At 48.5% G+C, this 16,831-nt stretch overlaps 1 protein-coding gene across 2 annotated transcripts in view; it reads left to right on the top strand.

Annotated features, from left to right (window-relative positions):
* ASXL2 (ASXL transcriptional regulator 2) overlaps window positions 1-16,486 on the top strand; it is an 82,388-nt gene extending 65,902 nt beyond the window's left edge. For both annotated transcript variants that reach the window (XM_069728491.1, XM_069728490.1), the window contains 5 exons: window positions 864-1,027; window positions 5,526-5,622; window positions 9,371-9,476; window positions 9,737-10,343; window positions 10,818-16,486. In XM_069728491.1, the coding sequence (XP_069584592.1) occupies window positions 864-1,027; window positions 5,526-5,622; window positions 9,371-9,476; window positions 9,737-10,343; window positions 10,818-12,971 (3,128 nt within the window). In that variant the 3' untranslated portion in view covers window positions 12,972-16,486. The remainder of the gene's footprint in view (window positions 1-863; window positions 1,028-5,525; window positions 5,623-9,370; window positions 9,477-9,736; window positions 10,344-10,817) is intronic.
* The last annotated feature ends 345 nt before the right edge of the window (window positions 16,487-16,831 follow it).

The raw sequence follows: 16,831 nt of genomic DNA, 5'->3' as shown, positions 1-16,831 counted from the left end.
TCGGGCGAGGGGGACCCAGTTGGGCCGTTAGGTGAAGCGAGTTGGTTCTGTAGGGCCGTTGTGCGAGGGTTCTCTGTAGGGCCGTCGTGCGAGGCGAGGAAGCTCTGTAGGGCCGTTAGGCGAGGCGAGTTGGTTCTGTAGGACCGTTGTGCGAGGGTTCTCGGTAGGTCCGTCGTGCGAGGCGAGGAAGCTCTGTAGGGCCGTTAGGCGAGGGAGCTCTTTAGGGCCGTTGTGCGAGGCGAGTTGGTTCTGTAGGGCCGTTGTGTGAGGGGGCTCTGTAGGGCCGTCGTGCGAGGCGAGGGAGCTCTGTAGGGCCGTTGTGCGAGGCGAGTTGGTTCTGTAGGGCCGTTGTGTGAGGGGGCTCTGTAGGGCCGTCGTGCGAGGCGAGGGAGCTCTGTAGGGCTATTGTGCGAGGTGAAGGGGCTGTCTAGGGTTGTCGTGCTAATGGCTCTGTGGGGCCATCGGGTGAGGTGAGGGGGCTGCGTAGGGCCTTCGGGCGAGGTGAGGGGGCTGCGTAGAGCCGTATGGCGAGGCAACGGGGCTCTGTAGGGCCGTCATGCCAGGCGAGGGGGCTTTGTAGGGCTTTTGTGCGAGGCAAGTTGACTCTGCAGGGCCGTTGTGCGAGGCGAATGGGCTGTCTATGGTTGTCGTGTGAGAGGCTCTGTGGGGCCATCGGGCGAGTTAGGGGGCTCTGTAGGGCCGTCATGGGAGGCGAGGGGCTTTGTAGGGCCATCGGCCAAGGCGAGGGGCTCTGTAGGGCTGTCAGGCGAGGGGGCTCTGTAGGGCTGTCAGGCGAGGTGGCTCTGTAGGGCCGCCAGGAGGAGCTCTGCTTCAGTTACCCGTATCACACCTTTGTATCGCAGAACAGTTGCGGAGGACACGAGGAGCGGAGATCGATGTGGAGACGCCGGAATCGATCCTGGTGAACACGAACCTGCGGGCGCTGATTAATAAGCACACGTTCTCCCTGCTGCCGGGGGACAGCCAGCAGCGGCTGCTCCGACTCTTACCTGAGGTGGACCGTCCGGTGAGACGTCAGCGTCCACAGTGACCCTGCCCGTGGGAGTCCTGGGGACGGAACTGCAGCCTTTATATATGGCACATGCCGCCGGGATATGGCAGTACGGTGTCAGCACACTAGATGGCGCTGTCTCACTGGATATATAAAGTCTTCACGCCCTGATAAAACTCCAGGTTTTTGTCATGTAAAAATTCCCTACCAAGACAAAAAAAAATATTTAGAACTTTTTCCACTTTTATTGTCCCCCATAATCTGTACAAATCCATCAAGAGAGAAAATGAAATCTTATCTGGTGAAAAAAAAAAAAAAGACGGGGCTGGCGGCCCAAGGACATCATCCGCAGGAATCTGCCTGGGGATGGGAGCATGTTATTGAGGGCCGTATATTGCCTGCGGGCATGAGTTTCCCCACCCCTGTCCTATGCTAATACTCCGTCACAGTCCCCTGTGAATTTCTGGCAGCGTTAAATCATTTTTGGTCGGGGTCAATCCCTCAGCACATCTAGAATTGGCCAACTTTGCCGGCTCCTCCTTGCAACAGGTCACCATCTGTCAGATTGCGGTTGCATCTCCTGTGTACAGCACCCCATTCAGGTCACTAAAGATTGCCTCTTGGGTTGAGCTCATGTCTTGGCCTTTCCAGAACTTCCTTCTTCTGGAAAAGCCGTTCTCTTTGGATGATTTGGAGGTCGCTTAGAGTCATTGATGAGTTGAAGTTCATCTTCAGCTTTTTGGGCAGAGACCTGAAAGTTTTGTGGCAGAATTGATAGATATTTGGAACTGTCCATTTGACTAAAGCCCCAGTTCCAGCTGCCAATAATCAGCACCAAATAACAATGCTGACACCACCATGCCTCACTGTGGGGATGGTGATCTGGCGCTGCGCAGTGTTCTACCCTGGTCTCATCCATCAGAACACGTTCCCCACAGGCTTCTGGCAGATGTGATGGAGTTTTTGTCATCAGCGGGATTGTATCTTTTTCTTTGTAAGAAAAGACTCTGTCCCCCCCTCCCATCTCACCCGACCCTAAAGGCCAGAGATATGAAGACTTTTAGAGATTGTTGTCACATGCAGGACACAACCAGGACCGGTCAGAAATTCCTGCAGCTCCTTTAATGTTGCTGTCCGCCTCTTGGCCACCTCCTTTGCTGGGTTGTCAGCTGTTTCCTCAATGGATTTGTACAGATTATCACGACATTAATGAGAGGAAAGTTCTCAAATGATTTTTCTTGGTAGGAGTCTCTTACATCACAAAACCCTAACATGTTTCCAGACTTTATGTATCCACTGTATATGATTGGACGGTGTGATATCATATCATCATACCAAGTGATGCTGTCTCACTGTATACATGATATAGCGGTATGATGTCATGACTGTTACGACCTGGTGGTTAGGACAATAATGGACCTGGTGGTTAAGAGCACATGGAATGACCTGATAGTTACTAATAATACAGAACAAGCTCTGAGACGTGGGAACTCTGCTGACCGCAATCCCTAATCCTATCACACACACTAGAAATAGCCGTGGATTGCTCCTAACGCTCCCTATGCAACTCGTCACAGCCTAAGGAACTAGCTAGTCCTAAAGATAGAAAAATAAAGCCTACCTTGCCTCAGAGAAATTCCCCAAAGGAAAAGGCAGCCCCCCACATATAATGACTGAGAGTGAAGATGAAAATTACAAACACAGAGATGAAATAGATTTAGCAAAGTGAGGCCCGACTTACTGAACAGACAGAGGATAGGAAAGGTAACTTTGCGGTCAGCACAAAAACTACAAAAAGACCATGCGGAGGCGCTCCCTCTGCGTCCCAGAGCTTCCAGCAAGCAAGACAAAAATCAAAATAGCAAGCTGGACAGAAAACTAGCAAACAGAGAAAAACAAGCAGGAACTTAGCTTCTGCTGGGAAGACAGGTCACAAGAACGATCCAGGAGCGAACTAGACCAATACTGGAACATTGACAGGTGGCATGGAGCAATGATCTAAGTGGAGTTAAATAGAGCAGCCAGCTAACGAATTAACCTCGTCACCTGTAGAAGGAAACTCAGAAGCCGCAGCCCCACTCACATCCACCAGAGGAAGCCCATGGACAGAACCAGCCGAAGTACCATTCATGACCACAGGAGGGAGCTTGACAACAGAATTCACAACACATGACACTAGATGGCGCTGTCTGTATAATTGATATGGCGGTATGATATCATCACACTAGATGGTGCTGTCTATATAACTGATATGGCGGTATGATGTCATCACACTAGATGGCGCTGTCTGTGTATAACTGATATGGCGGTATGATGTCATCACACTAGATGGCGCTGTCTGTGTATAACTGATATTGCTGTATGATGTCATCACACTAGATGGCGCTGTCTGTATAACTGATATGGCGGTATGATGTCATCACACTAGATGGTGCTGTCTATATAACTGATATGGCGGTATGATGTCATCACACTAGATGGCGCTGTCTGTGTATAACTGATATGGCGGTATGATGTCATCACACTAGATGGCGCTGTCTGTGTATAACTGATATTGCTGTATGATGTCATCACACTAGATGGCGCTGTTTGTATAACTGATATTGCTGTATGATGTCATCACACTAGATGGTGCTGTCTGTATAACTGATATGGCGGTATGATGTCATCACACTAGATGGTGCTGTCTATATAACTGATATGGCGGTATGATGTCATCACACTAGATGGCGCTGTCTGTGTATAACTGATATGGCGGTATGATGTCATCACACTAGATGGCGCTGTCTGTGTATAACTGATATTGCTGTATGATGTCATCACACTAGATGGCGCTGTTTGTATAACTGATATTGCTGTATGATGTCATCACACTAGATGGTGCTGTCTGTATAACTGATGTGGCGGTATGATGTCATCACACTAGATGGCGCTGTCTGTATAACTGATATGGCGGTATGATGTCATCACACTAGATGGCGCTGTCTGTATAACTGATATGGCGGTATGATGTCATCACACTAGATGGCGCTGTCTGTATAACTGATGTGGCGGTATGATGTCATCACACTAGATGGCGCTGTCTGTATAACTGATATGGCGGTATGATGTCATCACACTAGATGGCGCTGTCTGTATAACTGATATGGCGGTATGATGTCATCACACTAGATGGCGCTGTCTGTATAACTGATGTGGCGGTATGATGTCATCACACTAGATGGCGCTGTCTTTATAACTGATGTGGCGGTATGATGTCATCACACTAGATGGCGCTGTCTGTATAACTGATATGGCGGTATGATGTCATCACACTAGATGGCGCTGTCTGTATAACTGATGTGGCGGTATGATGTCATCACACTAGATGGCGCTGTCTGTATAACTGATATGGCGGTATGATGTCATCACACTAGATGGCGCTGTCTGTATAACTGATATGGCGGTATGATGTCATCACACTAGATGGCGCTGTCTGTATAACTGATGTGGCGGTATGATGTCATCACACTAGATGGCGCTGTCTTTATAACTGATGTGGCGGTATGATGTCATCACACTAGATGGCGCTGTCTGTATAACTGATATGGCGGTATGATGTCATCACACTAGATGGCGCTGTCTGTATAACTGATATGGCGGTATGATGTCATCACACTAGATGGTGCTGTCTGTATAACTGATGTGGCGGTATGATGTCATCACACTAGATGGCGCTGTCTGTATAACTGATATGGCGGTATGATGTCATCACACTAGATGGCGCTGTCTGTATAACTGATGTGGCGGTATGATGTCATCACACTAGATGGCGCTGTCTTTATAACTGATGTGGCGGTATGATGTCATCACACTAGATGGCGCTGTCTGTATAACTGATATGGCGGTATGATGTCATCACACTAGATGGCGCTGTCTTTATAACTGATGTGGCGGTATGATGTCATCACACTAGATGGCGCTGTCTGTATAACTGATATGGCGGTATGATGTCATCACACTAGATGGCGCTGTCTGTATAACTGATGTGGCGGTATGATGTCATCACACTAGATGGCGCTGTCTGTATAACTGATGTGGCGGTATGATGTCATCACACTAGATGGCGCTGTCTTTATAACTGATGTGGCGGTATGATGTCATCACACTAGATGGCGCTGTCTGTATAACTGATATGGCGGTATGATGTCATCACACTAGATGGCGCTGTCTGTATAACTGATATGGCGGTATGATGTCATCACACTAGATGGCGCTGTCTGTATAACTGATATGGCGGTATGATGTCATCACACTAGATGGTGCTGTCTGTATAACTGATGTGGCGGTATGATGTCATCACACTAGATGGCGCTGTCTGTATAACTGATATGGCGGTATGATGTCATCACACTAGATGGCGTTGCCTCTGATTACATGTTTTAGGAGGAGTCCTTCATGGGAGGGTTTTTCTTATGGGTGGGAGGAGTCAAATTTGTGCATGGGAGGAGTCATTGTTGTTTTCTCCTCATAGGCCGGACCTGACGGACTGCTGAGACTGAACACTTCTGCTCTTAATAACGAGTTTTTTACTTCAGCATCTCAGAGCTGGAAGGAACGTCTGTCCGAAGGTGAGAACACACAGAGCGGTCTAATATACCCGCCCCAGCACTGTCTCTCTCCTGGGTCAGCAGTCTCTGTACCCCAGCACTCTCCTGCATGAGCAGTCTCTGTACCCCAGCACTCTCCTGCAGGGTCTGATGGCTGGGCAGTCTCTTTAACCCCAGCATTCTCCTGCACTGGGTGAGCAGTCTTTATACCCCTGCACTCTATTGTACTGTCTTTGTCCTGGATGAGCAGTCTCTACTCCTGCACTCTCCTGCACTGTCTCTCTCCTGGGTCAGCACTCTCCTGCACTGTCTCTCTCCTGGGTCAGCACTCTCCTGCACTGTCTCTTTCCTGGGTCAGCAGTCTCTACACCCCCAGCACTCTCCTGCACTGTCTCTTTCCTGGGTCAGCAGTCTCTACACCCCCAGCACTCTCCTGCACTGTCTCTCTTCTGATTCAGTAGTGTCTATACTCCTGCACTCTCTCTCCTTGTCAGCACTCTCCTGAACTCTCTCTCCTGGGTCAGCAATCTCTACACCCCCAGCACTCTCCTGGACTGTCTCTTTCCTGGGTCAGCAGTCTCTATACCCCCAGCACTCTCCTGAATGCTCTCTCCTGAGTCAGCCGTCTTTATACTCCTGCACTGTCTCTTTCCTGGGTCAGCAGTCTCTATACCCCCAGCACTCTCCTGGACTGTCTCTTTCCTGGGTCTGCAGTCTCTACACCCCCAGCACTCTCCTGCACTCCCTCTTCCGGGCCAGCAGTGTCTGTACTCCTGGCAGTCTCCTGCACTGTCTCTCTCCTGGGTCAGCAGTGTCTATACTCCTGGCAGTCTCCTGCACTGTCTCTCTCCTGGGTCAGCAGTGTCTATACTCCTGGCAGTCTCCTGCACTGTCTCTCTCCTGGGTTAGCAGTGTCTATACTCCTGGCAGTCTCCTGCACTGTCTCTCTCCTGGGTCAGCAGTGTCTGTACTCCTGGCAGTCTCCTGCACTGTCTCTCTCCTGGGTCAGCAGTGTCTATACTCCTGGCAGTCTCCTGCACTGTCTCTCTCCTGGGTTAGCAGTGTCTATACTCCTGGCAGTCTCCTGCACTGTCTCTCTCCTGGGTCAGCAGTGTCTATACTCCTGGCAGTCTCCTGCACTGTCTCTCTCCTGGGTCAGCAGTGTCTATACTCCTGGCAGTCTCCTGCACTGTCTCTCTCCTGGGTTAGCAGTGTCTATACTCCTGGCAGTCTCCTGCACTGTCTCTCTCCTGGGTCAGCAGTGTCTGTACTCCTGGCAGTCTCCTGCACTCTCTCTCCTGGGTCAGCAGTGTCTATACTCCTGGCAGTCTCCTGCACTCTCTCTCCTGGGTCAGCAGTGTCTATACTCCTGGCAGTCTCCTGCACAGTCTCTCTCCTGGGTCAGCAGTGTCTATACTCCTGGCAGTCTCCTGCACTGTCTCTCTCCTGGGCCAGCAGTGTCTATACTCCTGGCAGTCTCCTGCACTGTCTCTCTCCTGGGTCAGCAGTGTCTGTACTCCTGGCAGTCTCCTGCACTGTCTCTCTCCTGGGTTAGCAGTGTCTATACTCCTGGCAGTCTCCTGCACAGTCTCTCTCCTGGGCCAGCAGTGTCTGTACTCCTGGCAGTCTCCTGCACTCTCTCTCCTGGGTCAGCAGTGTCTGTACTCCTGGCAGTCTCCTGCACTGTCTCTCTCCTGGGTTAGCAGTGTCTATACTCCTGGCAGTCTCCTGCACTGTCTCTCTCCTGGGCCAGCAGTGTCTGTACTCCTGGCAGTCTCCTGCACTCTCTCTCCTGGGTCAGCAGTGTCTGTACTCCTGGCAGTCTCCTGCACTCTCTCTCCTGGGTCAGCAGTGTCTATACTCCTGGCAGTCTCCTGCACTGTCTCTCTCCTGGGCCAGCAGTGTCTATACTCCTGGCAGTCTCCTGCACTGTCTCTCTCCTGGGTCAGCAGTGTCTGTACTCCTGGCAGTCTCCTGCACTGTCTCTCTCCTGGGTCAGCAGTGTCTGTACTCCTGGCAGTCTCCTGCACTGTCTCTCTCCTGGGTTAGCAGTGTCTATACTCCTGGCAGTCTCCTGCACAGTCTCTCTCCTGGGCCAGCAGTGTCTGTACTCCTGGCAGTCTCCTGCACTCTCTCTCCTGGGTCAGCAGTGTCTGTACTCCTGGCAGTCTCCTGCACTGTCTCTCTCCTGGGTTAGCAGTGTCTATACTCCTGGCAGTCTCCTGCACTGTCTCTCTCCTGGGCCAGCAGTGTCTGTACTCCTGGCAGTCTCCTGCACTCTCTCTCCTGGGTCAGCAGTGTCTATACTCCTGGCAGTCTCCTGCACTGTCTCTCTCCTGGGCCAGCAGTGTCTATACTCCTGGCAGTCTCCTGCACTGTCTCTCTCCTGGGTCAGCAGTGTCTGTACTCCTGGCAGTCTCCTGCACTGTCTCTCTCCTGGGTTAGCAGTGTCTATACTCCTGGCAGTCTCCTGCACAGTCTCTCTCCTGGGTTAGCAGTGTCTGTACTCCTGGCAGTCTCCTGCACTCTCTCTCCTGGGTCAGCAGTGTCTATACTCCTGGCAGTCTCCTGCACTGTCTCTCTCCTGGGTCAGCAGTGTCTATACTCCTGGCAGTCTCCTGCACTGTCTCTCTCCTGGGCCAGCAGTGTCTGTACTCCTGGCAGTCTCCTGCACTGTCTCTCTCCTGGGCCAGCAGTGTCTGTACTCCTGGCAGTCTCCTGCACTCTCTCTCCTGGGTCAGCAGTGTCTATACTCCTGGCAGTCTCCTGCACTGTCTCTCTCCTGGGCCAGCAGTGTCTATACTCCTGGCAGTCTCCTGCACTGTCTCTCTCCTGGGTTAGCAGTGTCTGTACTCCTGGCAGTCTCCTGCACTGTCTCTCTCCTGGGCCAGCAGTGTCTATACTCCTGGCAGTCTCCTGCACTGTCTCTCTCCTGGGTTAGCAGTGTCTGTACTCCTGGCAGTCTCCTGCACTGTCTCTCTCCTGGGTCAGCAGTGTCTATACTCCTGGCAGTCTCCTGCACTGTCTCTCTCCTGGGCCAGCAGTGTCTTTACTCCTGGCAGTCTCCTGCACTGTCTCTCTCCTGGGTCAGCAGTGTCTATACTCCTGGCAGTCTCCTGCACTGTCTCTCTCCTGGGTTAGCAGTGTCTGTACTCCTGGCAGTCTCCTGCACTGTCTCTCTCCTGGGCCAGCAGTTTCTTTACTCCTGGCAGTCTCCTGCACTGTCTCTCTCCTGGGTCAGCAGTGTCTGTACTCCTGGCAGTCTCCTGCACTGTCTCTCTCCTGGGCCAGCAGTTTCTTTACTCCTGGCAGTCTCCTGCACTGTCTCTCTCCTGGGTCAGCAGTGTCTATACTCCTGGCAGTCTCCTGCACTGTCTCTCTCCTGGGCCAGCAGTGTCTGTACTCCTGGCAGTCTCCTGCACTGTCTCTCTCCTGGGCCAGCAGTGTCTGTACTCCTGGCAGTCTCCTGCACTGTCTCTCTCCTGGGCCAGCAGTGTCTGTACTCCTGGCAGTCTCCTGCACTGTCTCTCTCCTGGGCCAGCAGTGTCTATACTCCTGGCAGTCTCCTGCACTGTCTCTCTCCTGGGCCAGCAGTGTCTATACTCCTGGCAGTCTCCTGCACTGTCTCTCTCCTGGGTCAACAGTGTCTATACTCCTGGCAGTCTCCTGGACTGTCTCTCTCCTGGGTCAACAGTGTCTATACTCCTGGCAGTCTCCTTGATTGTCTCTTTCCTGGGTGAGCAGTCTCTCCTTGTATTTTGCCTGGCAGGTGAATTTACACCGGAGATGCAGATGAGGATTCGACAGGAGATCGAGAAGGAGAAGAAGATGGAGTCCTGGAAGGAGCAGTTTTACGAGAGATACTATGGGGAGAAGTAAGTCATCCTTCACGTTGTTTCCATTCTCTGGACAGCAAGCAGAGATCTTAGACACAGAAATGAAATGGATATTGGGATTTTTAGATGAAGCGGTGGAGTCTGGCTGGAGATGTAATGCGGATATTGCTGGTTTTAAGACTGATGTGATATACATGGGTTCTGTAGGGGAGGAGCTTGTCAGCTGCAAGCTCCACCCACCACTTCACACTTTACTGTATGCTGTTCTAACCGTCTGTCCACCGATTTTGTCTTTGAAGCTCTGGTCTGACTGAGGAGGATCTGAGCAAGATGACTTCCGAAAACGAGATCGAGGACAATACCCCACCACCCATCATACACATCAAAGATGATCCTGCTGAAGACTCCTCACATGGTCCCGTCGTAGAAGAGCAGCGGCCTGCCAAGCCTGAAGATCTCCAGGACAACACTGAGATCCCCGAAGTTACAGAAGCCATCAGAGAGCCTGAGATAAAGAACGGGGACATCACTGATCTGACGGCACCTCAAGATGGAAATAAAGACATCAAGGCGGAAACTGAAGCCTCCACAGAGGCTCCATCCACCTGTGAGTCCAAAAACGAGGAGCCTAAGAGCCAACAACCGATGGGCCCGGCTGCCGCAAAGTCACCAGGAACCACCATGACGAGTAAGGACGGTCCACCTGAAGAGTCACCAGAGAAGACAACCACCATCCACACGGGGGCCAAGAGACGCCTAGAGGTTGGAGAGAATAGTCCGGCTGCTCCAGAGAAAAGTCCACGTATGATGGAGCCCCTCCAGTCCCAGCAGTCATTTCGTGCCTTATGTAAGCCTCCCGCCGAGACGCAGCGGCCTGCACCCGAACCGAAGGTGCCGCCGCTCAAGGTGAGAACATAGTTGTGGATCAGGAACACATTTTGGTCATTCCCGTCAAGTATTTTTAGGTTCTGAGTGCACTAATTCTCCTTGTGGAGATCTAGCGGGGGTAGATCCTTTGGAACAATGTTCCTTAGGAAAAAATAGGCTAAAATAAGCTTAGGCCACAAAATAATAAAACGGTCTAATGCCCCCTAGAGCTGAAGTCCCAGTCATAAGCCATTGATATCTGAGGTTTGAGGATCCAGCTACGGCACTGGGACGATCAGCTGAGTGAGGAGTCTTGTGCGCTCCGGTTTCTTGTGTACAGTGCCCTCCGCATGTTTATGGTTGTGCTCGATACTGCAGTGGTGTCCTACTCCCCTTCTTATCACCTTATTGTTTAGTACACATTGATACTTGACGTTTTTGTGATTTTTTTTTTTTGATTTTTTTTATCGGTATCGTAGAGTAACCCTTTGCTTGGTTTCTTTTGCGGTCTAGATCCCAGTGGCATGGCTCTCCTCAAAGCCATTTCTTAGCAGCCAGGTCTCTCCCAGGCCCACCTTTCTCACCACCGGTACCAGTCCTGGCAGAACCGGAGCCCGCACACTTGCCGACATCAAGGCGAAGGCTCGCTTGGCCCGTGCACAGAGAGCAGCGGCTGTTGCTGCCCATGGGGGTTCCATCCCCGGACCTGGACCTGGAGGTGGACCTAGAGGGGAAATCGGGAACAGAGTACTGGACTTGGGAAATACTGGAAGCGGGGGAAGTGAAAGGGGAACTGCATCCTCTATACCCGATAACCAAAATCAAAGGGAGGTCCAGAAGCCAGTGCAGGCACCAGCTGACAGTCCAGCAAGAGCACAGTTACTGCAAAAACCCAGTATACAACCCGGATTCACGGCTACTTCCCATCAACTCAAAGCCACTGAAACCACGAGAAGTGTCGCCGAAAGTACAGAAAGCTACCGGTCAATCAGCAATCTGATGTTAACTCAGGAGCCACCAACGCCAGATAAATGCATTCGAGTTTCTGCAGCTTTAAAGACCATGACCGGTGGAGGCACCCTCAAGACTGGCAGGGTTGCATCTCTTGAAGGCACAGGCATCCCATCAATGCAAAGCACAATGAGAACACACAATGAAGAAGCGGGCCAACACAACCTTGCCTCACAACCTTTTTCTGCTAAAAATATGGCCCCAATTCAGCCACTTTCCTTCATAAATTCGAGGACACCTTCCACCTCTCATGGAATTGACAAGATACCGTCCACCCAAGCACACAACCCAAGTGTTAAACAGTTACGGCTGGGTGTTGGGCACCTCGGCAAATTAAGCTCCAGCATTCCCGCAAATAACCCACTTGTTACTAAGCTTCTTCAAGGAAAGAACGTCCCATTAGAGCAAATCATGCCCAGGCCTCTAACAAAAGTTGAAGTGACGTCAGCCGAAAGACCGCAGGGTGTGATCAAAGGCTTGGAGTCTTGTGGAATTGAGGAAGCAGAACGACCATCCAATGCGGCTGCTCAGCAGTTGGAGAGATTCTTGTGCCACAACCGGCAACATCCTACAGGTCAAAGGATATGGCAACTATTTTCAGGAAAAGACTTGACAAGCTCTGGTAGCAATCAAATGCAAGGTCCTGAGGAGGGTGCCACCGGCCAGGAGCAGGTGTTACAGACCCTGATCAAGAAGGTTTGGCAAGAGAATGCCAATCCAGCAGAGTTCAGTACAGCCTCAAGCTTCTCCCAGAGAGAAAACATTTCTCAGAGGTTCATGCTCGGTTTTCTTGGAAGAAGAACATCCAAGCCGGCCATGTCTGGCCATTATCTGCTCAACATCTCAACATACGGTAGGGTATCGGAGGTGTGTAGACAAGCTCCTTCGGACAGCACAGTCAATACCTCTGTGACTGACCCTGAACATGTGGGTAACAGGGAGACTAAAGTGGAGCCGATTACACACGATGGAGAGGATCAGGCCGAACCTGACGATTGTTCCTCTCCATTAGTCACATCCAAAGCTCGAGCTTCTCCTAATACCGAACCCCAAGTAATGACAAACAGTGAATTCCTCCCAACATTTGATGTGAAGGAGACTGTTCAGATCCTCACAAAAGGTAACATTTACAACGAGTCCGATATTGCCCGAGATCTGATACAAGCTGCCCAGGCCAAAATGGCCAATGTTTTGGGGATGAAGTTGAAGCATAATGCCGGTGATATGTTCGGAATCCATGCTTCACCCGCTTCCTCCCATCCCGAGTTACTGCAGTCATCAAGGACTTGTGGGAATTCTGCTGGTCTGCTCGGATCCGGCTATGGTGGCACAATCAACATCTCCACATCACCAGAGGGCCTGAGTAGGTCCTCCATCCCCACTGGCGGAGATTTCAGTCCAGCTAATACTGACAATGTTGTTTCCTTCTCCGTGACGGTGACAACAATCCCTTCCAGTCAGAGTGTAAGCTCTAGTGGTTGTGAACAACCCATCTCTGTCCAGACGTACACCGATGACAGCAGCATGGAAATGTCTCCTTCCAAATGCTACTGTCGGCTGAAAGCTATGATCATGTGTAAGGGCTGCGGCGCGTTCTGCCATGATGATTGCATCGGCCCCTCCAAACTGTGCGTTTCCTGCCTTGTGGTACGGTGACTCCGAATCACGTTCTGGGAAGAAGCCATCTCCAATAACCATGGACAGATATTTTACCTTTTATGTAAGGTAAACCCTTGTAAAGGGACATAGATATTTTATCGTTGGGAGATCTTACCGGGTACATTTGTAGGGTTCTCGTCAACCCTAATTAATCATGACGTGTTTGCACTTAATACTGTAAATAATATGAGTGTTTGATTTTTATTTTTTACAAAATTTTAAGACCAGATTTCCAAAGACTGAAGCAATATGTCCCAGGTCTTCGACCTAATAGTTTTACACTCCCTTGTTTTAGCGTATGCACTATGGGAGGCATGGGGTCCCCAACCTAAGCAATAATATTAAACTACCTAAACTCGGTGCCCAACAGGTTCCCCACATGGAAACTCGGTAGCTTTGTCGAATATGTAATGGGAGAAGCCATAGCTTCCGTGTGGAGTGAATCGAAACAGGCAGGCCACCATATGAGTTATGGAGGTGCACATTGTGTGAGCTGGACCTGCCTGACCACCACTTGACTTAGACCGCCATGCTCTGTATGGAGGATTTTGTGTGTAGGGTGAGAAAGATCATCTTGTTTACCATGTTCTATGCAGTGGTGCATGCTGTGGCCTGACCATCATAAGCAACTGGGCATCAAGATCGGAAACTTACCGATGTTCAAACCGCACTTTGGTTAATATATAAGCACTTAAGACTTGAGCTGCGCTCAGCTCATGTGAAGCCTTCTGCAGATTTTCCATAAACACTGTGATTATTTTTGCTCCCGAGTTAAGGTAAGCTTTGTAATGGAAAGTCATAGTGATCCTAAAGGTCTCAAAGGCTGATGCCTACTGAGTGAGACCTTGTATTCAGGAGGTGAAGGGAAAGTCCAAGGGACCCCTCTTAGTGAGTTTTTATAGTGTCTGATCGTGGTGTGTAACGTTATCCGCTGATTTTCACCTGCGTTCCCTGTCCTCCTATGTCTCATTATCATAAACAGTAAATAATGTTGCCTTCACAGATGGGAAATAGCCGATTTTATGAGCTGTTCCCATGTTGTCAAAAACACTAAAATCCATAAAAAACTGTGGATAAATCTATGACCAGGTCTTCTCTCAGTCTGATATACATATGGTTATGTTAGGGAAAATTAAGCTGATTTCCTGTTAACTCTCAGGCTGCTTAGTTTTGCATGTCCAAACTACCCCCTGTAATTTCGGAATCTGACAGTCCATTTGGGCACCCAATAGTAAATTTGTGGCTATTTCCTGCTATGACAATATCCATAGTCTTTTGATTCATTGAAGGTCATATGTGACCACTAAGCCAGTTTTTCCATCCCTACAGAGAGGAGATAGATACTTTGTGCTGATTCAGACCACTGACCTGGGCCACATATCTGGAACATAAGATAGTGCAAGTCACTGTAGAAGCAAGACCTATAATTTCTCCATCAGTTCACAGTACTACAGATCTCCAGAAAGGGTACAAAGTATACGAGTCAGCACAGTGACATGACTGAAGGAAAGTATTTACATCATATGTTAGAGTCGTGCAGTAATTTAGGAACCGTAATGGGGTTCCATCTCACCCCTTCATTGGTAACCCAGGGTATGCTGTTGTAGTGCACAAGCTTTGTAACCTGCAAAGTTTTACTGTGACCCTGGGAACTGCATGATTTTCAGGTCAAAGAAACGAACGAGACTAAAAGATCTATGTAGGAAATTTTGGAATGGGACATGGGATGAAAGAATTGGCCTATGGGGATTGTTGATTCTAAATTTATTTTGTGAACATTATTAAACTATTTCCATCACTTTGTTACAGAAAAAAAGTGGCGATGGTTGTGAAATGCTGTTTTGGTCAAAATTGGAGGTTTTTTATTTATTAGTTTGTCAGATTTAATATTAGTTATGTCAGAAATTGGTGGTTTTGTGGCATCTGGCATCGTTTTTCAATTTGACGTTCGGAGAAAGTGGATGCACCAAGTTGTCATTTAATACATTTTGTTCTCATTGTCCAGCGAGTTTCTGTTTTAGGAATGGCATAGAAAGTACCCCTCTTAGTAAAATCCCCACTTATCCTGTGTCAGCAGCACAACTGGGGTGAAATCGTTCCATCATAGGACATATAGAGGGGTCCTGCAGTTGAGGAACATGGTGGGTCTCCTGTCAGAATTAGTTTTTTTTTTTTGGGAGACATTTGCCGTTTTTAGGCAATTATTGGGATCTTGTTGGAGAATTCGTAATCATGTCCTGTACGTTTCCGTCAAACGTTACCAAAACATTTCCTACCTTGGAGTCTGCAGAGATAATTTACACAGCCCAGAATCTTAGGGGAAAATCATGGGTTTTTAAAAAAAACAAACAAAAAAACTTTTTGCACTTTAGATTTTTTTCTTTCTTCGAGAATTGATAACTTTCTTGTGTAGGTAACTATTGATCACAGTATCTGATGATTAATGAGCTGAAGGCATAAAACATCTCATTATCCTACACGGCTGCCTGCGCTTCATTAATACCACCCCGATGACCGGACGTATGTTTTTTTTAAATTTGTAACAACTTTTTAGGTTTTTACATAAATATTCCAGGTAATGCAAACGGTGTTCGAGCATAGCTAGGTATTGGGTGTGTAGAGATGGTTGCATCCTTTTGCCGGTAGCGAAGACTTTACCGTTGGTCCGTTTATATCTTGCCCAAAACTGGGGAGATTCCCATCCGTAAAAAGCATAAACTTCCGGTGGGATCTGCTCTCGTTCTTTAGCAACGATCACGTCCATATTACTATGTAGACGCTGGCCAACAGCAGTGACCACTGGGCCTCTTGTATGGTGAGATGATACTCAGGGTAAGCGTTCATCGATAGGTTCGACCACCAATTGATCAAGACCGGCTCGAAAGAGGAGCATCGACTCTGCTTACATTGGAAGCCCCCAATTTTTCAATGGCTGTTGGTAATCCAGTTGTTTTTAGATTCGCACTATGTATATGGATACAAAACATATAATATATTTGAAGTAATATATATATACGTATATATATGAGATTCTATAGTTTATATACAGGGTATGCTGTTAACACGGCGAAGAAGATAATTTTTTTTTTTTAAATGTTATTATTTTACGCAAATGCAATAAGATTTGGATTTGTCAGGGAAGATCCGACCCGCTGTGATTTATTGGCCTTTTTTTTTTTCATTTTTTCTCCTTTTTTTTTGTGTGAATGTTTTTAAAGCGACATTTTCTGGATAAAGGGACTGATGTAATCAGATAGGGTTCAGCGCAGGAGGAGGAGGCAGGAAATCCTTTTATTGAGAATAAATCCTATTTTTTCAGACTATAAGAATAAAAGTAATTTATGTAAAATTTTACAATAAATGAAATAAAAAAAATCCTTGTAAGGCTTTGGAAAAGTCCTGTACATAGATGTGTATGGAAATTTATACACGCTGCATATTCTTTATTTTAGAAAGTATTTGTAAGCAATTAAAAAAAACAAAAAAACCAATAAAACTTCTTGTGAGCTGCATGTGCTTCTGTTGTACAAGTTTATTCTAATCTCTTTTCCAGATATTACATGGACTCCATTTTATTCTGGATGCTTGGCCCATCTGAGACTTATAATGTCATGCACACATTGGAAACCATTTTATAGGGTGGCAATGGATCTCTAAATATGTTTTTTCGAATGGGGAGGAAACCAGAGAACCCAAGGAAAAATAAAAGATTACAAATGACACCATGAAATCTGGAGGAAAAACATATGTACCGAAGGGAACATGGCAGAATCACAATAAGAATATTGAGGAGCCCAAATACCTGCTATGATCGTCCCTCCTGATTGCCTGTGTGCTATACATGTGATGTGATAGGG

This window comes from Ranitomeya imitator, chromosome 5, assembly GCF_032444005.1.
Source record: "Ranitomeya imitator isolate aRanImi1 chromosome 5, aRanImi1.pri, whole genome shotgun sequence".
Lineage (NCBI taxonomy): Eukaryota > Metazoa > Chordata > Amphibia > Anura > Dendrobatidae > Ranitomeya > Ranitomeya imitator.
Note: the sequence above shows the minus strand (reverse complement) of the source record. Positions and strands in the feature narration are given on the sequence as shown.